At 35.7% G+C, this 14171-nt stretch overlaps 1 protein-coding gene across 10 annotated transcripts in view; it reads left to right on the top strand.

Moving 5' to 3' along the window:
* The window catches only part of ATP8A1 (ATPase phospholipid transporting 8A1), a 249992-nt gene that overhangs the window by 193613 nt on the left and 42208 nt on the right, over window positions 1-14171 (top strand). For all 10 annotated transcript variants that reach the window (XM_074396074.1, XM_074396072.1, XM_003940967.3 and 7 more), the window contains 5 exons: window positions 744-927; window positions 1020-1130; window positions 7019-7093; window positions 7198-7320; window positions 10600-10678. In XM_074396074.1, coding sequence (XP_074252175.1) covers window positions 744-927; window positions 1020-1130; window positions 7019-7093; window positions 7198-7320; window positions 10600-10678 — 572 coding nt within the window. The remainder of the gene's footprint in view (window positions 1-743; window positions 928-1019; window positions 1131-7018; window positions 7094-7197; window positions 7321-10599; window positions 10679-14171) is intronic.

The following is a 14171-nucleotide window of genomic DNA, read 5'->3' as shown; positions in this document are numbered from 1 at the left end:
CTTTGAACCCTTCTGTCCTTGTTCTAGTGTTTATTTCTTAAATGGCTTTGAAAGTTCTGTGAAAAGTAACTCTAAATCTAATGCCAAATATGATTTTAGTAGAGATACTGATGTCTTCTCCTCCTAGTTTGCATTTGTATAAGAGGTTGCTTGATTTCTACTTGACTCTTAGTGGCTTTGGAAGAAAATGAAGCCCATGAACTATTATCAGATACTTGGCATTTACCATGGTGTCTGAGAATTTAAGTAGAGTTTTAAGTTGTTTTAAGCATATAGTACATTGTCTAAGATCAGATTGCAGAAGCTCAAAACTTTTACTTTCCAGCTACTGTGTAGGATTTAGTTCATTTTGACAGCATTCATGACATTGTTTTTAATTTACAAGTGAAGAATTAGAAATTTTGATGTTATTTGTTAGGAAGTAAAGGTATTTCTGAACTCAAATGTATTTCTTTAACATATTTACGCAAGCATCCTGGCAGGCTAACGCTTAACAAAGCATTCTCTCTTCCATCTGTCACCTAGGGGTTTGCCTCTGAGATTTGTCTTTATTTATTTTAATTTTTCTTAATGTGGTAACCAGGTTAACAGATGAGTAAACATTTGCAAACCTAGGACTTTATCATTAGGATTCTTCAGAGAACTGTTCATTTAGGTCTTTTGTATCTCTTATCCTTCAACACAATGGCATTTCAAAATTAATTTTCCAGAAAACAGTAATTGACAATGCATTTCAATTTAAGGGTTTCTCCTCTTCAAAAATCTGAAGTTGTTGAGATGGTTAAGAAACAAGTCAAAGTCATAACACTTGCAATCGGTGATGGAGCAAATGACGTCAGCATGATACAGACAGCGCATGTTGGTGTCGGTATCAGTGGCAATGAAGGCCTGCAGGCAGCTAATTCCTCTGACTACTCCATAGCTCAGGTAAAGTGTCATTTCTGCAAAACACATCACTCCTCTCAGTCAACTCATGCTTCAAAGAGGAAAATACTAATTCTTTCCCACTCTCGTTTTAGTTCAAATATTTGAAGAATTTGCTGATGATTCATGGTGCCTGGAACTATAACAGAGTCTCCAAGTGCATCTTATACTGCTTCTACAAGAATATAGTGCTCTATATTATCGAGGTAAGAGCAGGTTAAATTTAAAATCCTTGTCATTTGCATACATATTTAAAGAAATGTTCTTTATGAAGACATTTTCTCATTGTTTTAATTTTTTATTTGCCCACTTTTTATAAATTCTAAACGTATTAAAACAATTTGAATTAAACAACTTGAAAGCGCCCAAGTCACCTCTTGAATGCTTTCCTGTTTAGAAATTTCTTCTACCAGATACTCTAAATCATCTCTCTCAAGTTCAGAGTTCCACAGATCTCTAGGACAGGGGCAAAATGCTTCCAGTCTCTTTGCCAAAACGTATCAAGAGTCACCTTTGCTCCAGTTCCTAACAATTTTCTCATCTCCATCTGAGACCACTGGTTTTCATTGTCAATATCATTATTGGCATTTTGAACAAAGCCATTCAGCAAGTTTCTAGGGAGTTCCAAACCTTCTCACATTTTCCTGTCTTTTTCTGAGCTGTCCAAACTGTTCCAACCTCTGCCTGTTACCGAGTTCCAAAGTTGCCTCCACATATTTGGGTATCTTTTCAGCAGTGCTCTACTCTACTGGTACCAATATATTGTATTAGTCTGTTCTCACACTACTGATGAAGACATACCCAAGACTGGGAAATTTACAAAAGAAAAAGGTGTAATGGACTTACAGTTCCACATGGCTGGGGAGGCCTCACAATCATGACAAAAGGCAAGGAGGAGCAAGTCACATCTTACATGGGTGGCAGCAGGCAAAGCAAGAGAACTTGTACAGGGAAACTCCTCTTTTTAAAACCATCAGATCTCATGAGACTTATTCACTGTCATGAGAACAGCATGGGAAGGACTTGCCCCCGTGATTCAGTTACCTCCCACAACACATGGGAATTCAAGATGAGATTTGGGCAGGGAGACAGCCAAACCCCATTACAGGCCAACAGAAATACAATGTAAGCCACATTAGCAGAAGAAAAAAAAATTGATCTCAGTATATTTTATTTATCTCAGTGTATTCAAAAGATTATCATTGTCACATATCACTGTAAAAAATTATTAATAAAACACTTTACATTCTTCATCCTAAGTTTTCAAAATCTGGTATATATTTTACATTTATACCACATCTCAATTTGTACTAATCACATTTAAGTGTTTAAAAGCTGTGGGTGGCCAGTGGCTACCATACTGGGCAGCACAGCAATGGTAGAGAAATAAGTGAACTGAATGGTTAATCAAGACATGGTAATATATTTAATTTGCCTTTTTTTTTTTAAAGTGGCCATTTTAGCATCAGAAGCTATATTTGTAATGCTTGGTAAGAAAACCTCCATCTCCCACTCCTGTCAAGGACCCACCATGCCCTCATAAATCTGCTGAGGGTTCCCTTACAGATAGATGTTTGTTCCTGCCACTTTACCCTTTAATCTGTTGACTGTTTCTACATGTCTGTAAGAAAAAAAGACACAGCCATTTGCTATATAGAAATAATCGTCCATTCTTTACTCTGAGAAGTAGCAGTATAAACGAAGTGAGTACATTGATACTTCCATTGCTGTATGTTTGCTTCAGCTGTTCTTTGTGCCTCTGTCGGAATGCTTATCTCCTTGTTAAATGTTGACTGAACATAGTTCTTATTATGAGTCAGGCTAGTAAAATTGATACTTAGTTTTGAAGTATACAGGAAGTATTGTGTAATGATCACTAAAAAGGTTACAACCCATTAGATAAAATAACCTGATACATAGAAACATAAACAAGATACTTAAATGAACTTACTTGTTATTCATTACTGCTGGATTTGGTCTGGAATCGTCTGTGTTTTTGAAGCAAAATGACTTCTAAAATAGTTTATGAGATCAAAAAATATTCTTTGTTGTTTATATAAATGTGTAGTTCTTTTCTAAAGTAATATTTTTCTATTCTTAATCCCTTCTGTATATCTAGCTTTTGTCATTATATGTTCTCATTCCACAACACTGACATTCAAACAAATATCAATTTATACAGTTTATTTACATAGACTTTTTGAGATACCAGGAATTTAAAGCCACTGCCAGCAATAAATCTGCTTATAAAAAGTTAATTTTATAAAATAAGAATGCTCAACTTGCCGCTTTTTAAATCTAAATTCACAACAATGAAGTAGACAAAATGTATGTACTAATGGGAAAATAAAAACATTAAACTCAAATGAAAACAATCTGCATGCCCTGTTTCAAACCCAGAATTACATGATTTGTGGTTGATTAACCTTCGATTTCACATGGCTTTGATTTTAAAGCCTCTTCATGAGGTATTTGACACTGATCAAATTCTTTACACATTGAAAAGGAAGTGAGTTCTAAACTTTACTGGAAATCTAATTTCTATTTTTCTCTTAACAGTTTGTAGAAATGTATTTTGAATATAATTCAACTGTCTTGGAAATGAATTGACCTTTTAAATCAATTCCCAGAAACCCAACTTTTGCCAGCTAAAACAAGTTCTGCAGATGTTAATGGCTCATGTCAATACTGTGAATGAATAGACAGAAAACACATCATTGAATGTCTCTAGTGAGGACAACTGCCAGTCTTGAATCTCTCCTTTCAGTTTTTTGTGCTGATCAGGCGTGGGAGCAGAGGACTCATTGACTATTTGTAAGCTGCTGTTTAATATGCAGAAATGCTCCATCAGGAAAATGAATGTGAGGCTTTAGCTGCCACGCCTCTACTGAGAGGTGGAATTTAGAAAATAATACCAGGAGAAACAGATCTGAAATTTCTTTGCTAATAAAGGAATAGTCTTGAACACTGTGCATTTTATATATTTAAAACTACGAACACTGCTTTCCCCATTGCTATATTGCTTAGGAAGGTCACTATCTAGATATTCCATTGCTGTAAATTATAGCCAGGCAAATACAGATTTGGCAGATGGTGGCATAAAGCTCTTTCTTATGGGAGCTGCCCAGGAGCAGCTCTAGGTGTTCATTTAAATGATGGGCTCCTTTTAAGAGAGACTTTTTTATTTCTCTGATACGTTTGACTCCTTCCTAGTAAAATAAGACCTTTTCTTTCAAATGGTTGGTCACATCCAACTTTTCTGGGAAGATCTCAAAACCAAGTAGTGTTTCTAATTTCTAGAAGCTTTGATTAAAGTCAATAAGGTGAAACTATCCCAGCAAGTTGTGCTGGAAGTTGAATTCCCTGTGAATTTGAATAACCTAGACACCTCCCCAGAGGGACTGGTGTTTTCTTTCTGAATCCATAGCTCTGGTTGAAACAGAGGAGGGACTTTTATATTTTTAGGAGAATTTAGGAGTTTGGTTTTTTGTTTTTTGTTTTTTTTTTTTTTGCATGGAATATGTTCCTAATATGAACTGCAATCTCAGCCTAACTTGAAATCAGCCTGCTGGTAGACTACCTCACTATTAAAGACCTTCTCTTTCTCTTTTAAGACATGTAAACTTGAATGTCAAAATTTTAGCGTAAAAATGTAAGGTACTCTGTTGAAAGTTTCTGTTCTTACCTAGTCATTTCTTCTTCTTTAAAAATAAATTACAATATTAATCCTTAAAAATCCAGGAAGTACATCTGTAAAAACATATTCACCTACCTTTCAGTAGGAAAAATAGAATGATAAAACTGTGTTGGTAGCTTTCCACTTAAAAATTGTCTGTCATAAAGCAGTTTATGCATTTTAAAATACACTTTGGATACAGACATGTTAGTTTACTTGTAAATTATTTCAAATTTGAAACTTTCTGTAAATGTTGATTTGAGGGAGAATCTTAAATTTCAAGCTCATAGTAGCCATTGAATCTGCACCAAATATTATGTACAAAGATGCTAGGGGGCCATTCATATTTACAAATGTTTGCCCACATGCAAACTTACTAACATAAACTTATCATTGTACAGTATTGATAATTGCAAATGCATTTAGAACTACAACCTTTGAGCCAAATCATGTCCCTTAGATGAACTTGGTTTGCAGGGCGCTTCGACTTTCTTCAGACCAACAAAGGTTAGACTGTGTCTTCATAGATTAGAGAGGCCATAATTGAAAGTTTCTTTTAAAATCCCGTATATTTCCATCATACCTTAAGAAATCTGGAAGAGCTTTTTAGAATGAATTATAATAGTTCACAGTTGCCTTCATGAAAAATAGCCCCATCACCATAAATATCCCAAATATGTATTTACATAATCCACATCTCAGGTCAAATGTGAAAATACAATAGAGAGCATTAATGTCTGTTTCGTCAGTTTGTGTATACTCACCAGAAAAGAATAAACTTCACTTTATGTGAAGATGCTCAGTTCTTTTAAAGTTGGCATGCATCATTGATCTGGCTCTTCGTTTGGAACAAATGATCAAAATTTTTCCATAAATACGTGTAGCAAAGCAAGTAAGAATTTCAAATTTAACTCTGATTTCTCTGCTTTTGTTATTGTTGTGGTTAATATGTGTTACAGCCCTAATACAATTTGGACTTATTTTTAATGTGCTATTGCAACTTTGTTTTCTTTTCCATCTCATAAAGCAGACATTAGTTTGTATACATGTTCAATCATTCCCTTCCACTATAAAAAGGAAGATCAGTGTGGATACGGAACCTGTTCATAGGGAGGCCAACCTGGGTACATATTGATAAATGGTGAATTTGTAGCAATTCATGCTTCCATAATGAGGTTAAATGAAACGTGAAGTGTAGCAAATTCCCTGCAACTGTGATTCAGAAATTCACTTGAGCCGCATGTCAAGACCGCTTTCCTCTAACAGTTTTGTCGTTGTCGTTGTTGTTAGGTTTTGTTTTTGTATTTGTGCTTATGTAATCTCATTGCTGGGCCAGCCTTTGTACTCCCTCAGAGCCATTTGATTTTTCATTATACTTCAGGTCTGCTTTTTAAAAACAGTAACGTAGGTACTATTATTTACTGATAGTCACTTTAACTTTTCTTTTGTTTTAAACATGCTGGAGAAAAATTTGTATATTATGTCCTTTAATTTTGTTTCCAAGACTAAGATTTCTGTTTTAAAGGACATTGTAAAATATGTAAGAATATTATGCTCTAGTCAAGATAGGATTTTATCAATGAATAAAATTTAAGTTAAAATATTTTAATATATAAACTCAAATTTAAGATTCCAACGGCAGTAGTTACCAAGTGCTATTAAGAAAACTCATGTACTTTGACCTATTCTACTTTAAGAATTCATCCTAAGGAAAAAGAAATATGTTTGGTTTCAGTTCAGAATTATTTATAATAGCAAACAACTGGAAGCAAGCTAAATGTCTAAAATAGTTATATCCACATTGTAGAGGTTATACATTCATTAACATCATTTTAAAGGATACCGGACAACTTAAGAAAATGAATATTACCTATTATTAAGAAGGAGGAGCAGAATATGACACTCTCTATATGCAGGTTTCTAGTAAAGTAAATTTGTGAATTTAAGTGAATTATACAACCAATGCAGAAGAAAATAGTGATTGTATTATTGCAGAAAATTATTTTCTAAATAATTGTTACTTTTATAATTTTAAAAAGCAGTCTTTAAATGACTACATCCTGATATTTTAAAAGGGAATTAAAGCTGTAAAAATTTAATGGCATATAAATATATTCTCTAAAAATACTGTTAAGAAAAACAAGATTGTTTATTATTTTTAAATCTGTGATTATCTGTTCATATATTTCTTTTTTGATTCAGCAAGCAGGACCAATTCTGACATAAATAACAAATACCCGATGAAAGCATCTCTTTAAAATCAGAAAGTAAAGCAAAGAAATGTCATTTTCAAAACAGTCATGAGTATAATATGTTAATGCTGCTATTATGCAGCAGTTGAGTGTGCAACAGATTCTAAGCAATGCGTTTATGTTTTTGTATTCTAATTTTGGGGGTTTGGGTTTTTTTTTCCCCTAGATCTGGTTTGCCTTTGTTAATGGCTTTTCTGGACAGATCCTCTTTGAAAGATGGTGTATAGGTCTTTATAATGTGGTAAGTGTAGGACATTTGATAATTCCTGTTTTATTGAATACTTGGAGATAAAGGTTCACCCTGCATTTGGCTGCTTGACATAATGACCAGTTTGTGTGCTTTAGATGTTTACAGCGATGCCTCCTTTAACTCTTGGAATATTTGAGCGATCATGCAGAAAAGAGAATATGTTGAAGTACCCTGAATTATACAAAACGTCTCAGAATGCCCTGGACTTCAACACCAAGGTAGGATGCAGTACCTGGCTGGGACATGTTTGGGGGGTCTGTTTTTACTGCCCTCATTACATGGGGTATGTGGTTTTCCAAGGCCAAGGATACACTAGCCTCAGACTCCAGGGCACCAACTATTGCCATTCCTATTTCTTAAAGTTCTGATCCAGGCAGAGAAGGTTTTTTTGTTAGTTGGTTGAATTTGGGGGGTTTTTTTGTGTTATACAATTAAAATGTAACCACATTCACTTGGGTTTGCAAGGCAGCAATAAAGCTGGTCTGACCTATAAAATCATTGTCGTTTTGGTTCTCTGGCCTTCTGTCTTTGCATTGTTGTGGGACATGCTCACTCCTCACAGGGGCTAGTCACCAAGGACTGGTAAGGACTGGCTCTATGTGTGTAAAGGGGTGAGAGATATTTAATTGCTCCTTAACTGGTTTTCCATGTTGTGAAATAACTTTGTCCTCGTTAGAATTTTAGATTGATTGTGTCAGGCATTAAAATTACAGTCTCTGAGAAATAGTACTCAGTATTTCCAAGCCACATAAAATTAAAAATACAAGATAAACTATCCAATAGTTTATCTAAAATCATGTTCTGGGTATAATCCAATAGCATTTATCACACACACACACACACACACACACACAAATCTCATTTCAGTATAGTTTACTTTCCTGCAAGTATATATTCTAAAGTGTTTCCACTGGTATTGTTAATAATTTAAGTTCCTGTTTAATGTGAGTAAAGAGGAAAAAATTTTATATTGCAACAATCAAGGTAGGTGTCATTCTGAAACTAACATTTGTATATTTTTTAGTGTTATGAAAGCGACAAATAAAATACACCTTCGCAGAATTGTTTCTGTTTAACATAGTGCATCTTTATTAGCATGTTACTGATAATTACATGTAATCTTAACTCAGTGTCTTGAATTTAGGACAGTTAATGTAGGATATTTTAGCTAGAAATTCATAAAGCTTTCCAGTGGCATTTTCCACATGCCAAGAGAATAAAGTGAAACAGGTGTTTCAGTGCCTCCAACCTCACACAATAAATGATAGTGCTAGGTTTATGGGCAAAACGTTATTGTTTCTTCTGAGACGTGATCTTCTTGAACACATCATGCCTATGTATCCAGCTATACATATGCATACAGCCTGATGGCACTGTTTTAAATAAAAGAATTTGGTTAACTCAGAACAGAACAACTGAAGGATTTTTTTTTAGCTTATGCCATTGGTTCTGAAAAGTATTTTTATTGGACTCTTTTAAGACAAATACTATTTATAATATGCAATATCTATGCTTTTATTTTTTAAATGTTTTACTTTTAGATTTTTAAATTTATTTATGACACCCAGTTTTCACTAAATTTCATGACATTGCTATAATGTTTTTCATTACCTATGGTGGGCATTCGCAAATGATGGCAAGCCACAATCGGGGCAGGTACAATGGCCTGTGGCCTCTGGTTTCCCTGAAAAGGTGATCTGAGAGCAGCTGGGGAAGTTCCAGGCCTACTGGTATACTAGCAATAATTCTCACCAACCAACCTTAGCCAGAGGTCTCGTCTACCGTAGTGTGGGCTCCAGGGTACTGTCTCTGAAGTTAACCTCCAGCCACAAATTTGGCCATGTCATTCTTGCTTAAAAACATAAATTGATCCTCTCAGATTACTCAAAATCATTCCTGCAAAGGCACATTCTTCTGTACATGGCAACTTGGACACAGTTTTCTGGCCAGGAAAAGAGTATAGCAGGTGGTATGTTGTTTTAATGTGGGAGCATCATTCCTATGATTTCAACAGTCATGTCTTTTATTGTTGAAAAAAGTCTTTCATTGTCGAGCCCAGGCATTCAGAAAAGTCTTCAGATCAACCCAAATGGGTTATACAATTTTATATCCATTTGAATATTTATAGTTTATATACACGAGTTGCCAACCCTGTTTTATAGAGTTTATGGATTTTTCTAATGATTTCAGTGAAAAGTCTTTGATTCAATCTCATGTAAGTGTTTGAAAATTCAGGGACAAATGGCTACAAAATGCATAGTTGTATACACAGTGGTTGCTGGGGGTTCCAAGTGCGGCAGCATTGTTGCCTGAATGATGATGCTTACGTTTGTTATGGTAAAAAGGGTCGGAGGTTCTGAGGTCGTGACAGGGGTTAAAGGATTAGCATGTGACAATAAGTATCAGTCAGGAAAATGGAAAACTAGAACTAATTTTTCTTGCACCCACCTGTGCTTTCTGTCAAATAAAAACTTGTGGTAATGACATAGTGAGGAGAAGAGACAAAGGTTAATGAGTAACACAAGTTCAAATGTGTAATGTATTGGAGCGTAAATTGGATCATACAATCCAGTGTGGCTGGGAGAACTAACAAAAGAGATTGAGCTCACAGTGGAAAATTTTGGGAGGCAGGCAACTTAATTTCTGTTGTTTGAACAGCTTAAAACTATTAATACATGCCAATTTTATTTAGCATAAGTTTTGTTTGCAAGAAGCACTTTTAAACGCCAAAACTACAACTGTTCAGCAGGGCCACAAGAATTCTAAACAGTTTTTCTATAACTTAATCTTTCACATCCATGTTACAAAGAAAGTACCAGCGATACTTGCTCTCTTGTTCTTAAAATACAATAGACATAAAAAGTGGTAACTATTATATGATGTTATAATGATGTAAAACTTGGTATTACCAGGTGTTTAAAAATTGTGAAAACCTTCCGTAAACTCAGTTATAGTCACAGTCCTTTATTTGTATGATTATATAATTTAAATGTTATACTGGCTATAACAAGTATATATCTTGATATCCTGCAGAGTATAGTATAGAGTATCTTTATGTCTCTTGATAAGAGAAAGCATTATATCTTCAGCATTGGAAAGTTTACAGTTGTACATGGGGAAGAGAAAGGGATTTCCCCAAATTGTAATTTTTTTTTAAAAGTCTATTCTTCTGGAATTATGAAAATGGTCCCACTTAAGGAATTTTAGAATCTGCATTTTTTAATTTTAAATTTTCTTTTTCAGGCAGAAATTAAATTTGGTTTTTGAGAAGTAGAAAAAATTTCAAGTGAAGCTGAAAAAACATTTTGAGAAACAAAAATAAATAAATGACCCATGAAAGTCTAAGAGGCAGAAAGTGTCTGTCAGTTCTATTAATTCACAGCGGTGGCCCAACAGAAACACGTTTTGTGCATCTAGCTCATAGATAAAAAGAAAGGTCAGAGTTCACAGAGCTAGTTTATCGCAAATGGTTCTCATGGATTTTTGTTTTCCCTCAGGTTTTCTGGGTTCATTGTTTAAATGGCCTCTTCCACTCAGTTATTCTGTTTTGGTTTCCACTAAAAGCCCTTCAGTATGGTAAGTAGAAGGGATATGAATGCAAAGAGATGACTTTTTACTTTTTTAGAAAAATAACTTATTGTCAATGTATGTTAAAAAGTATAGCAGTTTCATTGTATGGTATTTCTCTTAACCTAAAATCCATGCATCCAAAAATTGTACACACTTTAAAGATTTTTATTATTCTTTGGGAGCAAAGTGATTTAATATATGCAAAGTCTTTCTTCTTTACTTCTCATGTTTTGCACACTTGCAGAGAGTTAAATTTTAGGGCTTTTCCCCTCCTCTGTTGATGTATAGTTTGAGGACAATAAGTGCTAATATTTTATGTAGCCTATTTATTATACCTATGCGGCTTGTATCAAGCTCTTTATACTGAACCTAATCAGACATGCTAGTATTTTCAAGTATACTTGAGCCAATGTTTTGGATGAGGTTTTTAATATGTTTTTATGTTCATCTTGGAGTGTTAGCTTTTACTCTGTTCAGGGGAGTGATTTTATTCTCTCAGTTTGGAGAGAGAGGATCATGGTGCATTTCCTATACACATAAAGGTGCTTAAATAGCTACTTTAGAAAAGAGATGCCTGTGATTCTTAAGCTGGTGCTGCTGTGTCTTGGAACAGACTTTGCCTTGAGATCCTGGGGAAGACACCAACTATTCAGGGTGCCTGCTTCAAAACTACTATAATCAGAAACACAACACCTAGTGCACCCAAGGACTTGTCAGTCCTTTATAAGTACAGGCCATACCTACTGTCTATCAGTTAGTGGTTGCCAATAGAAGAGAGTGCTGCCTGCTGCTGACCACTACTGATCTCTTCTCCATAGGTAGCCAGAGTGATCCCTGCAAAACATAAATCAGGCCAGGTACCTGCCTCCTCAGAAGTCCGTAAAGACTTAGCATACTTAGAACAAAATCCTCCACCTTAAACTGTTCCCTATTTACAGATATTCAAGTTGGCTCTCTCGCCATATGCCTCAGGTCTGTGCTCAAGAAGCCTTCCCAGATCATCCTGTCCAAAAGAGCCACCGCCACCTGCTCCCACTGTTCCTAGGCTCTGTTTCTTTGTCAGCTTGTATGTCTTCATAGTACTTGTCAGTCAAGTTTTGGTATGTTTGTTTCTTTGGTATGGTCTTTCTCTCTTTTAGAATTGAAGCTTCAGAAGGGTACGTAATTAGTAGCTTAGTTGTATTCACAGTGCTTAGAAAACTGTGTAACTTGTAGTGGGCACTCAGTGAATTGTGAATGAATTACCAAGGTCATGTGGCATAAGCAAGGTGAGTATTACAAAGAAGCCAGTGGTTTCATGTTCTAGCTAAGATTTTAACCTTCTTTCTTTATTAATTGTTCAGTAAATTACAATACTAAATACTTTTCAATGTCTAGGCCATGGCATGAGCATGGTAAGAATATTTAATAAAAGTGTAGAATATTGACCCAAGAGACCAGGAGAATCATAGTGACTCAGTTTGCTTGCTTGGTTGGTTTAGAGATATAATTCACATACCATAAAAGTTAACTCTTTTAAAGTGTATAATTCAGTGTTTTTTTAAATATATTCACAGAATTGTACAAATGTCACCACAATGTAATGCCAGAACATTGATATCACCCAATAGAGAAACCCCATACCCATTGGCAATCCCTCCCTGTTTCTCCACACCTTCCCCACCAGGCCCTGGCAACTACCTGTATTTTTTTCATCTCTGTGGATTTGCCTATTGTAGACATTTTGTATAAATGGAATTATTATGTAACCTTGGTTCATCCATGTTGCAACTGGAATCAATACTTCCTTTCTCTTTATGGCTGAATAATATTCCATCATATAGATATACCACATTTTTTAATCTGTTCATCGGTTGATGGACCTTTAGATTGTTTCCATTTTTTGGAGCAACAAGATATGGAAGTCCAGGGTAAAATTCAAGATATCCTGACCTTAGACAAGCTCTCCAGGTAAAATTTATTTTCAAAATACAAAATCCATATAGATTTAAAAGATAAAGCATGCCCATCTAACTGAACTGCTGTTTCAACCTTCTAAATTAGAAAAAAAGAAATTGAATATCAAAAGTTGCTTAAACCAGATAGTACCCGAGATACCTTAATAATGATGAGATTTGAAAGGAATTCCCAAGTGGCTTCATATTCCAGAGAAGCAGTTCCTAGATCCATCATTGTGTTTCTCTGGAAAGCCACATAGCCATCCAGCTTCAGTAAAGGCAGTTTCACGGGAGTGCTGCTTGTAGAGATCAAAACTAGCCAAGACTAGGTTACACTTGCTTTCTTTTTTTTTTTTTTTTCAGACGGAATTTCGCTCTTGTTACCCAGGCTGGAGTGCAATGGCGCGATCTCGGCTCACCACAACCTCTGCCTCCTGGGTTCAGGCAATTCTCCTACCTCAGCCTCCCGAGTAGCTCAAATTACAGGCACGCACCACCACGCCCAGCTAATTTTTTGTATTTTTAGTAGAGACGGGGTTTCACCATGTTGACCAGGATGGTCTCAATCTCTTGACCTCGTGATCCACCCGCCTCGGCCTCCCAAAGTGCTGGGATTACAGACTTGAGCCACTGCGCCCAGCCCACTTGCTTTCTTTTTTCAAGGGATGTATTAATATTTAGCATAAACTGTTTTATCATATTGAGGTTGAGGGTTTTGTAGTTGTTTGGCCTTGTTTTCATTTTTAAATAAGGAGAGTTTAGGGGGTAAGGGTTCTTTTGTTTTTTGGTTTCTGAAAGGATGAGGATACTGAGGAACTTCACACATGCTATGTAATATATAGCCACGTATTTATTTATTCCTTTGCCTCAGCAGTTCTGAAAGAGTAGTCTGTAGACCCTAGGAATACCCCAGACCTTTTTGTCATGCACAAACAGTAGTACCACTGTGCAAACTAGTCATTATATTCTCCACAGTCATGCACCAGGTTTCACTTAAGAATGTGCATGAAGACACCATAAAACTAATGCGTTTATTAAAACTTGAAGTATCTTCATCATAATCTGTGTAACAAAATGAGAAGTATTAACATATATATAAAGCACTTCTGCATACCAAAGTGCAGTGATTGTCTCAAGGAATGGTGCCTTCCGGATTGAACTAGAGGTTGCAGAATCATGCATGGGTAAAAGATCCATTCAAAATGCAAAGTAGGCTGAGCACAGTGGCTCACGCCTGTAATCCCAGCACTTTCAGAGGCCAAGGCGAGTGGATCACATGCGGTCAGGAGTTCGAGAGCAGCCTGGCCAACATGGCAAAACTCCGTCTCTACTAAAAATACAAAAATTTAGCTGAGTATGGTGGCATATGCCTGTAGTCCCAGCTACTCAGGAGGCTGAGGCAGGAAAATCTTTTGAACCCAGGAAGCAGATGTTGCAGTGAGTCAAGATTGTGCCAGTGCACTCCAGCCTGGACAACAGAACAAGAATCCATCTCAAAAATGAAACAAAACAAAAACAGTGCAAAGTAGACCAATGGATTTTAATGCAATAAATTACAGAAA

The sequence above is a fragment of the Saimiri boliviensis genome, chromosome 3, assembly GCF_048565385.1.
Source record: "Saimiri boliviensis isolate mSaiBol1 chromosome 3, mSaiBol1.pri, whole genome shotgun sequence".
Taxonomy (NCBI): Eukaryota; Metazoa; Chordata; class Mammalia; order Primates; family Cebidae; genus Saimiri; species Saimiri boliviensis.
Note: the sequence above shows the minus strand (reverse complement) of the source record. Positions and strands in the feature narration are given on the sequence as shown.